This window comes from Nerophis lumbriciformis, linkage group LG27 (genome assembly GCF_033978685.3).
Source record: "Nerophis lumbriciformis linkage group LG27, RoL_Nlum_v2.1, whole genome shotgun sequence".
NCBI classification, from domain to species: domain Eukaryota; kingdom Metazoa; phylum Chordata; class Actinopteri; order Syngnathiformes; family Syngnathidae; genus Nerophis; species Nerophis lumbriciformis.
The window spans coordinates 1,265,001-1,279,667 of NC_084574.2; the positions used below are offsets into that span (position 1 = coordinate 1,265,001).

At 38.0% G+C, this 14,667-nt stretch overlaps 1 protein-coding gene across 2 annotated transcripts in view; it reads left to right on the forward strand.

The window, feature by feature from the left end:
• The window catches only part of dclk2a (doublecortin-like kinase 2a), an 88,212-nt gene that overhangs the window by 14,759 nt on the left and 58,786 nt on the right, over positions 1–14,667 (forward strand). For both annotated transcript variants that reach the window (XM_072916337.1, XM_072916336.1), the window contains exon 2: positions 1,863–2,236. In XM_072916337.1, coding sequence (XP_072772438.1) covers positions 1,863–2,236 — 374 coding nt within the window. The remainder of the gene's footprint in view (positions 1–1,862; positions 2,237–14,667) is intronic.

A 14,667-nucleotide genomic window follows, 5' to 3' on the forward strand; every position in this document is an offset into this window, starting at 1 on the left:
CTACTAAAAATAGACGTATGTTTTAATCCAGAAAACAGCACACGCAAGAAAATTCACTAATCCAAGCACATTTCTTTATTTAGACTGACCATACGTCCTCTTTTCACCGGACATGTCCTCTTTTGCAGAGCTGTCAGGGCGGAGTTTCTTAAATGCCTCAAATGTCCGGCATTTTGAGTTAGGGTTGCGTGTACTTTCAATGTACGTTCAGGGTTAAGAAGGGGTTAAAAACAAAACAAATTGTGAGGGAGGGGCAGAGACAGAGAGAGAGAGAGAGTTATGATAAACGCGCATGCGTCGCCAGGCTCTGCTTTTCATCCATAGATTTATCACATTTAATTTTTTATTATCTATAGCAGGTGTGTCAAAAGTGTGCCCCGGAGGCCATTTGCGGCCCACAGCTAATGTTTTAAAGGCCCACGGCACATTCTAAAAATACTATTAAAATAAACAAAAACATAACAAAAGTGAAATAAAAAAGGTTAAATGTAATTTAGAAAAAGTTGCAATGTTGACGAATAAAACAAAGCTGTTTTTCTTTTCTTTGCTCAAAACATAATATTGAATCAAAATCAATGTTATTATGAATTATTGACTTATCCAAGGTTCCCATTACTTCACATCAAATATTACACTAAGAAAAATATTTTTGGTGGAAGATTTTGCAAATTTGGTAAATAAATAACCCAAAAATTTATATTTTGTTGTTTTCTTACTGTACCGAAAATGAACCGAACCGTGACCTCTAAACCGAGGTACGTACCGAACCGAAATGTTTGTGTACCGTTACACCCCTAGCGTACGTAAAGCATGAAGTTGGCGCACTTTTCCGTACTCTGTTCACTCTTGATACATGTAATTTTTGCCGTAAAAAAAAAGCAAAGGACAGGTTTTTGTGCTCTTAATACATTAAGCTCCTGGTGTGTTATGTGTTTATAAGCAGGGGCGACCAGGTAGCGCCAAATCAACTTGTGGTGGTCCATATTTAATTGTGGCGGGCCATCACAATGCGATCGTACTGAAACTTTCTACATTTTTCACATTTTCGATACTAATTACCTTATGAAGAAAGTATTTTATACCAAGGAAAAAAGTGTGAAAAGACAGGTTGTTTTATATTCCGGGTTGAGAGATTCAAACATGCAAACCAACAGGTGGCACCTGTCGACTACTCCCTGCGCCAGTCAGAGTTTTTCTTCCTGTCTGTCATGACTTGGTCCTGGGTGTTTGCTTTTCCGGGATGCAACGGAAAGTTGGCTCGGGCGAGACGGGAATGTGAGTACATGATTTATTTAATATATCAAAAAAAAGTACAAACGAAAAGCGCGCACAGTGGCGGAGAACAAACTATGAAACCAAAAGACTATAGCAAAAAAGTACAAACGAAAAGCGCGCGCAATTGCGGAGAACAAACTATGAAACCCAAAAAGACTATAAACATGGAACACAAACTTACTTTGGCATGGACAAAAAGGAGCAGCGTGAGCGATGGACATGAAAAAAAAAGTCAGAAATTCGCAGAGCATAAATGTGGGGATGTCGTCAGAACGACAAACTGAAACCAATGAACTTAAATACTATAGACGTGATTAACGAAAACAGGTTTGTGACTCAAAACATGAAACAGGTGCGTGACGTGACAGGTGAAAACTAATGGTTGCTATGGTGACAAAACAAAAGTGCACAAAAAGTCCAAAAACAAAACCGAACATGACCAAAACAAAAACATGATCACACAGACATGACACTGTCAGAGTGCTGGTTTCTACACGTCTGCAATACTTCTCTGATTTGAGGTCCTGGTAAAAACTTTATGAACTGAAAGGGAGAAGGAATATTCACCAAATGTGTTTTACATCCAGGCGAAAGCTACGTGTGCGCCTCCAACGAGCCCTTCAGACGCGTCGACTACGCAAGGAACGTCAACCCCAACTGGTCTGTGGGCAGCAAGACGGGCACGTCGCGCTCCCTCTCCTCACTCATCCCGTCCAAGAGCGAGTATCATCATCATCATCATCAGCAGCAGCAGCAGCCGCAGCATCGCGAGCCCAAAGACTTTGTCAAACCCAAACTGGTCACCGTCATCCGCAGCGGCGTCAAACCTCGCAAAGCCGTGCGCGTCCTGCTCAACAAAAAAACGGCGCACTCCTTGGAGCAGGTGCTGACCGACATCACCGACGCCATCAAGCTGGACTCTGGAGCGGTCAAGAAATTGTACACACTTCAGGGCAAGCAGGTAAGCAGTTTTCTTCTCAACACTCTATAGCAGGGGTGCTCATTACGTCGATCGCGATCTACCGGTCGATCTCGGAGGGTGTGTCAGTCGATCACCAGCCAGGCATTAAAAAAATAGTCCTAAAAATGAGCGATCATAAATCTTCACTATGACGTCACTTTCGTCACTTGATTGACATTCACGGCACCCGAGGGTCTTCTGAGATGACGCTGGTTGCTGCCAGATCATTAAAATTACCGACAGGAAGGCGAGAAACACTTTATTTCAACAGACTCTGGCGCCGTACCTGTCGTCAAAACTCCAAAGACCGACTGCACAGTTGCACAGTTGCGCTAACAAAATAAGAGTCTCAGAAAGCTGGCGTGCACAAGCTAGCAAGCTACGGAGTTTGCCGACAATGTATTTCTTGTAAAGTGTATACAAAGGAGTACGGAAGCTGGACAAATAAGATGGCAAAAACCAACCACTTTCATGTGGTATTGGACAGAAAGGAGGACTTTTTTTCTCCTCCATTCGAAAATGCGGACGTTATCAGCACCACTGTCTGATTCCAATCAATGCAAGTCATCACAATCAGGTAATACACCAACTTATATTCTTGTCTTCATGAAAGAAAGGAATCTATATGTGTTAAACATGCTTGTATTATCTTTAACCACCTTTAACTTGTTAACAATATTAACTATATGTGTTAAACATGCTTGTATTATCTTTAAACACCTTTAACTTGTTAACAATATTAACTATATGTATTAAACATACTTGTATTATCATTAAACACCTTTAATGTATTAACAATATTAACTATATGTGTTAAACATGCTTGCATTATCATTAAACACCTTTAACTTGTTAACAATATTAACTATATGTGTTAAACATGCTTGTACTATCTTTAAACACCTTTAACTTATTAACAATATTAACTATATGTGTTAAACATGCTTGTATTATCATTAAACACCTTTAACTTGTTAACAATAATAACTATATGTGTTAAACATGCTTGTACTATCTTTAAACACCTTTAACTTATTAACAATATTAACTTTATGTGTTAAACATGCTTGTATTATCTTTAAACACCTTTAACTTGTTAACAATATTAACTATATGTATTAAACATTCTTGTATTATCATTAAACACCTTTAACTTATTAACAATATTAACTATATGTGTTAAACATGCTTGTGTTATCTTTAAACACCTTTAAGTTAACAATATTAACTATATGTATTAAACATTCTTGTATTATCATTAAACACCTTTAATTTTTTAACAATATTAACTGTGTTAAACATGCTTGTATTATCATTAAACACCTTTAACTTGTTAACAATATTAACTATATGTATTAAACATGCTTGCATTATCTTTAAACACCTTTAACTTGTTAACAATATTAACTATATGTATTAAACATACTTGTATTATCATTAAACACCTTTAATGTATTAACAATATTAACTATATGTGTTAAACATGCTTGCATTATCTTTAAACACCTTTAACTTATTAACAATATTAACTATATGTGTTAAACATGCTTGCATTATCATTAAACACCTTTAACTTGTTAACAAAAACATATATTTCATAAATAAGTAAATATAAATGATATATATGAATGAGGTAGATCCCCACGACTTGATCAATTGAAAAGTAGCTCGCCTGCAGAAAAAGTGTGAGCACCCCTGGTCTATAGGTTGTAAGTCTGTCTTCCACATTACTGTTACTGTAAATGCTCTCATTATTTACCAAAACAGCCATGAGGACAAGGTGTTGATTGGAAGCAGGTAATAATTAAAAAAGAGGCTGTTATTTCCAAAATTTTAAAACTAATTTTATATAACATGTTTTATTTTTCACGCGGTATAATCATACAATAATGATTTGGAGAGCAGAAAATGAAATATAGCTCTCTCTGACCCATACTTGCCAACCCTCCCGAATTTTCCGGGAGACTCCCGAAATTCAGCGCCTCTCCCGAAAACCTCCCGGGACAAATATTCTCCCGAAAATCTCCCGATTTTCAGCCGGAGCTGGAAGCCACGCCCCCTCCAGCTCCATGCGGACCTGAGTGAGGACAGCCTTTTTTCATGACGGGAGGACAACAGGGTGACAAGAACTAAATCATCCAGACTAGAGATAAATTATATTATTATGTTTATCTTACCTAAAAATAAATATATTTATTAATTTACAAAAAAAACCAACTAAATACATGTTTACTATATTTTGCTAAAAACATCAAAATTAATTGTATTTTTATTTGTATTTTTCCTGACTCCTTATTACATCCAGCCATAGAATTATACATTAAAATAAACATATTTGAAATAATTGATTTTAAATTATCATAATAATTCATTTAAAATGACCATATTTAATTATTAAAATAATTGCTTGTTTATCAACAACTTTAGCATTTTATTCATTACATTTTGAAACTCTCAGAAGCCAAATTATGTTATAATAATAATAATACCTGGGATTTATATAGCGCTTTTCTAAGTACCCAAAGTCGCTTTACATGTAGAACCCATATTCATTCACACCTGGTGGTGGTAAGCTACTTTCATAGCCACAGCTGCCCTGGGGTAGACTGACGGAAGCGTGGCTGCAATTTGCGCCAACGGCCCCTCCGACCACCACCTATCATTCATCATTCAATTCACCGGTGTGAGTGGCACCGGGGGCAAAGGGTGAAGTGTCCCGCCCAAGGACACAACGGCAGCGATTTTTGGATGGTAAGAGGCGGGGAGCGAACCTGCAACCCTCAGGTTTCTGGCACGGTTGCTCTACCCACTACGCCATGCCGCCCCCATATATATATATTTCCCATTTACTCAAGAATTTGTTAAAAAATTATTGAGTAAATGGGAAATATATATATATATATATATATATATATATATATATATATATATATATTACTCAAGAATTTGTTAAAAAATTATTGAGTAAATGGGAAATATATATATATATATATATATATATATATATATATATATATATATATATATATATATATATATATATATATATATATTTCCCATTTACTCAATAATTTTTTAACAAATTCTTGAGTAAATGGGAAATATATATATATATACTATATATATATATATATATATATTTATATATATATATTTCCCATTTACTCAATAATTTGTTAAAAAAAAAATATATATATATATATATTTATATATTTTTTTAAAATAAATTATTGAGTAAATGGGAAATATATATATATATATATATATATATATATATATATATATATATATTTTTTTTTTTATTTATTTTATTTTTTTTAAACAAATTATTGAGTAAATGGGAAATATATATATATATATATATATATATATATATATATATATATATATATATATATATATATACTTCCCATTTACTCAATAATTTGTTAAAAAAAAATAAATAAAAAAAAAAAAAAAATATATATATATATATTTCCCATTTACTCAATAATTTGTTAAAAAAAAAAATATATATATATATATATTTCCCATTTACTCAATAATTTGTTAGGGCTATATATATATATATATATATATATATATATATATATATATATATATATATAGCCCTAACAAATTATTGAGTAAATGGGAAATATATATATATATATATATATTTTTTTAATTTATTTTATTTTTTATTTTTTTAACAAATTATTGAGTAAATGGGAAATATATATATATATATATATATATATATATATATATATATATATATATATATATTGACCTACATTGGATTGGTAACAGCAGTGTTTTTCAACCACTGTGCCGTGGGAGATGATCTAATTTCACCTATTTGGGTTAAAAATATTTTTTGCAAGCCAGTAATTATAGTCTGCAAATGATGTGTTGTTGTTGAGTGTCGGTGCTGTCTAGAGCTCGGCAGAGTAACTGTGTAATACTCTTCCATATCAGTAGGTGGCAGCAGCTAGCTAATTGCTTTGTAGATGTCGGAAACAGCGGGAGGCAATGTGCAGGTAAAAAAAGGTGTCTAATGCTTAAACTACAAATAAACAAAAGGTGAGTGCCCCTAAGAAAAGGCATCGAAGCTTAGGAAAGGCTATGCAGAACGAAACTAAAACTGAACTGGCTGCAAAGTAAACAAAAACAGAATGCTGGACGACAGCAAAGACTTACTGTGGAGCAAAGACAATGCACATCCGAACATGACATGACAATCAACAATGTCCCCACAAAGAAGGATGAAAACAACTGAAATATTCTCGATTGCTAAAACAAAGTAGATGCGGGAAATATCGCTCAAAGGAAGACATGAAACTGCTACAGGAAAATACCAAAAAAAAGAGAAAAAGCCACCAAAATATGAGCGCAAGACAAGAACTAAAACACTAGACACAGGAAAACAGCCAAAAAGTCCAAATAAGTCAGGGTGTGATGTGACAGGTGGTGACAGTACACCTACTTTGAGACAAGAGCTATAGTGATACATGCTTGGTTATGCTTTAAAGTCATATCCAACGACTTTTTACTGTCAACTGAGTTTAGTTTTTTAATGATGTCTGCTGGTGGTGTGCCTCCGCATTTTTTCAACGCAAAAATGTGCCTTGGCTCCAAAAAGGTTGAAAAACACTGGGTCACAGTGTATTTATTGCACCACATGTATTAACCCTTTTAAGTTTTCGGTATGCAGCTTTTAGGCACTCCTGATTTACGGTATTGTAGCATGCTGAGACATAAGCCTGGCCAGGACATTTCAATATAATGTAAGCGACAAGAAATATTGCACAATGAGCTCTGTTGTAGCAGATGGATGAAAGTTGTATCTCTTTAACAAGCGATTGCAATGAATCGTCTTCAGCTGTGGTCAGCAGTCATTTCAGCTCATTTTATTCCAGCGCTCACAATTACACGCCACAGTTCACCTCAACAAGGCACTAATGAATACACGTTTGAGCCTCCTTATCAGTCATGTTTGTAGCCTCCTGCTGGTTAGTTGACGTGAGGCTGTCTTGGATGAAATCCATCCATCTGGGACGGGTGATGAAAGTCTCTGCTGTTACCAATGAGGTGAGGTCCTTAAACACATGAGACCCACCCAATCAAACTAGATTAATGTGGCCCATCTGCATTCAAAGATGACATAACCTTACATTGTCATCATTCACGGACCATGGGCCACACCCTGAGAGCCATTGTTTTTTAATGGACAAAATATATTTATTTTTGAACAATTTTAGACCAATGTGCGTCCTTTAAATAGCATATACTAAGATATAAGAGAAATGAAGTGCAAACAAAACAAGAGCATGCAGATTAAAGTTCTCCATTAAACACCTGAGCCCTAATAATTAATTAAAGCTGCAAGCAGCAATGGACGGGACCAACTTTGAGGGCTCATAAAATCCAAACCGGAGCAGTAATTAAAACTCTTTCATCAACTTTTAATCAGAAGGGTTCAATCTCTCTCCTGTGCTAGTTTGAAGCCGACACGACAAACGCGCTCAGAGGAGATAATGTTTGAAAAAAGGTGACTGTTTTTACACAACTTTTGTTTTGAAGGGGGAATTGCAAACTTCCTGTTGATTTTTGCTGGGGTTTGTCAGTGTATGAAATATAGGTCTAAGTGAGACCTACATAGAGGTTTTTCTTTCATGTCTCTACGACAGTCCTACTGGGAGTTAGAGGCAGTTTTGTCTGTGTTTTCTTCCGAGGGGGCGCTAGAGCGCAATTTGGAGTTTTGGGGTTTGTTTTTTTTGATTAGGTTGCAATTTTCGCCAGTCCTGTGTCAAATATGGTGAGTTTTGAAGCATGTTAAGGGGGTCAAATTACAGCTCAACGAGGCGGCGGTATAATAATAAAACGCTAGAAATTCAATAGAATCCTCTGTCCCAAAGGGACTCTGTCCCTAATTAAACACCAGTGGCCACTATGTGGGGCAATAAGAACTTATTGCCCCACTGTTTGCCATACCTCCCATAAAGATCGTCCCAAAGAGTCCAAAGACTTCTTTTATTTTCTAGAAGGCTCTTTGCTTGGTCACTTGAGTCACTCATAATAAACACCGAAGACTCCAACACCCCCCCAGTCTTCCCCAGCTGCAGCCTGCCATCTGCTTCTCTCACAAAAATCAAATCACAGGTTCCTGCCAGATAGCATGGCCCCTCCCACTAACACACACACACACACACACACACACACACACACACACACACACACACACAGGGTGTCACACGTGCCCACTTGCTCCCCCTCCCCACACTGGATAATAAGACCAATAAGTTGGAAGGCAGCGCTGAAGCTCAGCTGTCAGGTGTTGTGTGTGTGTGTGTGTGTGTGTGTGTGTGTGTGTGTGTGTGTGTGTGTGTGTGTGTGTGTGTGTGTGTGTGTGTGTGTGTGTGTGTGTGTGTGTGTGGACACTGTGCTGCTCTGTCTTGTCTTCGAGCTCCTCTTTAGACTGACCCTTGATTGTGCTGTGACTCGCATAATTGACGAAATGGTTGATTTTCTTTTGCCATGAGTTACAAAGTGACTTTAGTGTCCTTTGTTTGGTGATCATTTTAAGAGATGATTTGGTTTTCGCGGTCTTCAATGACCCAGGGGGTTCACTCTCTTTTCTAAAGACACAGAAAAATGTGACGGGAAATGAGTGGGAGCAGGGATCATTAGAATGTTGTTGATAGTATCACCTCTGACGAGCACAAAGTAATAATGGTGGTCCATGTAGGAAAGGCTGTTTTCTATTATGTAACATACTTACTTGAATAAATACTCTAAAGCAGTGTTTTTCAAGCACTGTGCCGCGGCAGACTAGTGTGCCGTGAGATACAGTCTGGTGTGCCGTGGGAGATTATCTCATTTCACCTATTTGGGTTAAAAATGTTTTTTGCAAACCTGCAAATAATGTGTTGTTGTTGAGTGTCGGTGCTGTCTAGAGCTCAACAGAGTAAGTTTTTAACCCCTTCTTAACCCTGAACGTACATTGAAAATACACGCAACCCTAACCAGAGGTGGGTAGTAATGCGCTACATTTACTCCGTTACATCTACTTGAGTAACTTTTGGGATAAATTGTACTTCTAAGAGTAGTTTTAATGCAACATACTTTTACTTTTACTTGAGTATATTTATAGAGAAGAAACGCTACTTTTACTCCGCTACTTTTATCTACATTCAGCTCGCTACTCGCTACTAATTTTTATCGATCTGTTAATGCAAGCTTTGTTTGTTTTGGTCTGTCAGACAGACCTTCATAGTGCCTGCGTTTCAACAAATACAGTCACTGGTGACGTTCACTCCGTTCCACCAATCAGATGCAGTCACTGGTGACGTTGGACCAATCAAACAGAGCCAGGCGGTCACATGACCTGACTTAAACAAGTGGAAAAACTTATTGGGGTGTTACCATTTAGTGGTCAATTGTACGGAATATGTACTGTACTGTGCAATCTACTAATACAAGTTCCAATCAATCAATCAAAAGTGTGAAGGAAAAAAGACAATTTTTTTATTTCAACCGTACATCCCGTCAAAAGCCTAAAGACTGACTGCACAGTTCCTGTCTTCACAATAAAAGTGCCGCTCCATCGCGCCTGCGCTTTCAAAATAAGAGTCTACGAAAGCCTGCGCAAACAAGCTAGCAAGCTACGGAGTTTGCCGCCAATGTATTTCTTGTAAAGTGTATAAAAACGAATATGGAAGCTGGACAAATAAGAAGCCAAAAACCAACCACTTTCATGTGGTATTAGACAGAAAGGAGGAACTTTTTTTCTCCATTTGAAAACGTGGACGTTATCATCACTACTGTCTGATTCCAATCAATGCAAGTCATCAGAATCAGGTAATACACCAACTTATATTCTTGTCTTCATGAAAGAAAGGAATCTATATGTGTTAAACATGCATGTATATTCATTAAAACACTATTAACATGTAAACAAAAACGGCAAAAAAAAATATAAATTATATACTGTATGTATCAGTGTGTGTGTGTGTGTATGTGTGTGTGTGTGTGTGTGTGTGTGTGCGTGTGTGTGTGTGTGTGTGTGTGTGTGTGTATGTTACTCATCAGTTACTCAGTACTTGAGTAGTTTTTTTACAACATACTTTTTACTTTTACTCAAGTAAATATTTGGGTGACTACTCCTTACTTTTACTTGAGTAATAAATCTCTAAAGTAACAGTACTCTTACTTGAGTACAATTTCTGGCTACTCTACCCACCTCTGACCCTAACTCAAAATGCCGGACATTTGAGGCATTTAAGAAACTCCGCCCTGACAGCTCCGCAAAAGAGGACATGTCCGGTGAAAGGTCAGTCTATCCTAGCCCGGTCGCTGCTTATGTAACAAACAGTTCAGGGTGTCCCAAGTTACCGGAGAGTGTTAGGTAAGGAGGATGGAGTTTTGTCCCTCCAGAGTTGCCGTAGGGCTGCGACGTAAGAGGTCCATGTGTGTGGTTGTGGAAGGAAGTGTGTGAAGTTTGACATTAAAGAAGCGGTGGCTACCGAACCTGCTCTAATGCCTCCCGTTTATTTTTTTATTAGATAAGTACACTGTATAGGCCAGGGGTCGGCAACCTTCAGCATACAAAGAGCCAATGGAGCCCATTTCCCCCCAAATAAAACTCACCTAGAGCCGCGAACTCTGTTAGATTCCTAAAATGACGATAACGCCTCTTATAGTTTCTTTACACTTGTGCTATAGGACTTATGAAAATAAACACTTATTTGATGTATTTCTGAGTATAACGAAGCAAATCATCAAATTATTTTGAACATTAGAAAAAAATACACTGTTCCTTCCCTTATTAATGAATAAAAAAATAAAAAATCAACTCATTCCAATGTTCTGAAGGCATACGACTGCGGAATATTCATTTGACGAAAAATTTAAAACACCTAGTCATCAATAAAAACAGCAAATTAATAAAAATATAAATAAATAAAATGTTTCTCTTTTTTGATCCGTCCATTGCTAGGAGTTGACCGCTAAAAACAATACAATTGCATGGCAGCCAGAGATGTCGCATAAGGGCTGTGACATACATTTCCATCGACAATATATTAAAATGTGTTTTATTTTCATATGACAAGATCCTAGAACTCTCCAAAATAGCAACTGTTAAATTAAAATACCGTATTTTTGGGAGTACAAGCCGCACCGGAGTATAAGTCGCACCGGCCGAAAATGCATAATTAAGAAGGAAAAAAACATATATAAGTCGCACTGGAGTATAAGTCGCATTATTTGGGGACATTTATTTGATAAGTCGCATTCCCGGCCAAACTATGAAAAAAACTGCGACTTATAGTCCGAAAAATACGGTAAAATAAATAAAATGAAATATAATAAATCAAGTAACAATTATTTGTTGACATTCGGTTTCAAAGCCAAAGGGAGCCACGGCGAAGGCATGAAAGAGCCGCATGCGGCTCCAGAGCCGCGGGTTGCAGACCCCTGGTATAGGCGAACCCGGGACACTCGGCTACACTAGCATGTTGTGTGTTGTTCCTCGGTGTGCATTGTTTACACAACGTGCGTTACGCTACTTAATATGTCCGTGTGGAAACTCGTTCGGTACACCTCCGAACCGAACCAGAACCCCCGTGCCGAAACGGTTCAATACAAATACACGTGTTGTGTTACGGTGCAGATGTTCTCCTGAAATGTGTTTTTCATTCTTGTTTGGTGTGGATTCACAGTGTGGCGTATATTTCTAACAGTGTCAAAGTTGTTTATACGGCCACCCTCAGTGTAACCTCTATCGCTGTTGATCAAGTATGCGTTGCATTCACTTGTGTGTGTGTGTGCAGAAGCCGCACATTTCATGTGACTGGGCCAACACTCGTTGGACTGGATGAAAAGCGGGCGTGACAATTTTCGGGAGGGGCACTGAAATTTGTGAGTCTCCCGGGAGGGGTGAATGCGGTGTTACCGCGACACCGCCGCTGTATATAATCGGCGGGCCAGCTCTAGTGTTAATTTGATATCGCCTCAAGGGCCAAGTGAAAGTTTGACACCCATGCATTAAAGTATCTTCACACTTGAGGACTGGCAGGCGGATTAGCAAGGGCCGCACAACGCCTCCCTCCTTCTGATATTTTTCAGGGCCAAGTCTGGATTACCAACATTTAGGTCAACAGCTGAAAAATGTGTGCATGGCCGCCCATTGTCTTTAGTGTGGCCATCCAACTGGAATTTGTTCAATTCACTTTCTTTCAACTCTTGGACCAAAAGTTTGTTTGTACAGCAAAACTGTTGATAAAAACCAAGCAGACACACAAAGAGGTGGAGTTGTTTTGGGAAGAGTGTCTGGGGGTCCAACAACGGAGCTCTATTGTGTTCTATTGTGTGATGTCAACTGCTGCCTTTCAAACGTTCTTTTCAGCCTTAGTTGGCACCGTGTTGCTGAGCCATTATTTCTACTGTTGGGGGGTGGATGACACTTTCCAGGACAAACTTCAGTTCCCCCTCAAAACTCGCTATGGTGATTGGACGAGACAAGGCCCAAAGGGACGTGTGGCTGGTGGACGCAAAAATAAACACGGATGACATTCCTACCCTGCCTCCCTGCTAGTGCCTGACGTCATGTTGACATAGTTTTCATGCTAGTATTTTTTGTAACCATTCATAAATTCTACATTTAGGCTTTGTTGGCACAAAACAGTTCAGTTTATTACGCATTTTTTGGTCCTGTCCTGTCCCACTTTTCGATATCCTTTTTATTGGTCGTTTCGACTAGGGCTGCAGCTAACGATTATTTTTCTATCGATTAATCTATAGATTATTTTTTTCGATTAATCGGTTAATCTATAGATTATTTTTTCGATTAATCTATAGATTATGATGAAGAGGAAAAAATAAATGTAGGTCAGTTTTTTCAAAAGGCATGGCTTTTATTTACAAAAATAAAAGTATGGCCACTCAGTCAACATTGACAACAACATGACAAAATATTCTGTAACAATGTAAACATTTAAAACTTTTAACATTTAACAAAATTAAAAGTAGCTTATTTGCTTTTTAATGTGCAAATATAAAAGTAAACATCCAGTGCAAATCTTAATATTCTGGAATAGTATAAGCATTTCAAAAGTAAAAGTATTGCTTATTTTGCTTTAAAATGTGCAAAAATAAAGATAAACATCCAATACAAAAAAGTGCAAAATGGAAATATTCTGTAACAAGTGTAAACATTTCAACAAAAGTAAAAGTATTGCTTATTTGCTAAAATGTGCAAAAATAAAGCTAAACATCCAATACAAAAAAGTGTACAGTGTAAACATTTCAACAAAAGTAAAAGTATTGCTTATTTTGCTTAATAACACAACAATGATAGTATGATTAAAGTGAAAGTTAATTGTTGGTTTGTACATAGTATATGTAACTGTTAATGTTGTAAAAGGTATTTGCACAACTAATTAACGTTAGCGTTTGTGACACGTCTTGTGCCGTGGGGTTCTTTCAGGACCGACAGACTGAACGCCAGACGGCTTTGCCAGGTTTACAATCTTTTAATTTTACACAAAGTCTTTTCTCTTCCAACTGCGCGGATCGCGCACCTGGGCACGATTGCGGCGTCGCTCCCGGCGCGCCCCGCCTCGCCGCTCGCTCGCCGCCGCCGCCTCTCCACAGCGTTAAAGAGGAGCGCGTCTTTGTAAACACTGAACAGGCACGCCAAACGCGCCTCTCAGAGCGAAACGGTGCTTTAGTTTATGAATTTACAACGCAGATGCAAATGACACATTCATGTTTTTGTGTAATAATGACAACGTATACGCACGCGGACGATTGACTAGTTGATGGTGATGGCAAGAACGCTGTCAGGGGTTTTCTTTTCAAATGTTCGTTCATAGCCGTTGTGCTGCTATGATAGGCCATTTCCGCTCGACACAGTGTGCATACAACAACATTATTAGGCCGTTTATTGAAATACTCCAACACTTTTGCCGACTTTTGGCGTGCTTTTTTCCCCTCGCTCGCATCGTCTGCTTTGCGCTCCGCCATGACAGTAGTGTGACGTAAATATGCGACGCGCCGACGCACAAAAACGGCGTCGACGTATTTACGTAACCGATGACGTCGACTATGTCGACGCGTCGTTTCAGCCTTAGACCACACAACTCGCGTAGTGTTAAAAGCCAGAGAATAAAAGTGGGTCTTAAGACGAGACTTAAAACACTCCACTGTGGGAGCAGTTGGAACATGGAGGGGCAGAGTGTTCCAGAGCTTAGGGCCGACCACAGAGAAGGCCCTGTCTCCCCTGGTTTTAAGTCTGGTCTTGGACACCACGAGCTGGAGCTGGCTCTCGGACCTCAGGGCGCGCGCAGGATTGTAAGTTTGGATGAGGTCCGAGATATACTGAGGTGCCAGTCCATGTAAAGCTTTAAAAACAAACAGCAAGGTTTTAAAATCAATTCTAAAATGAA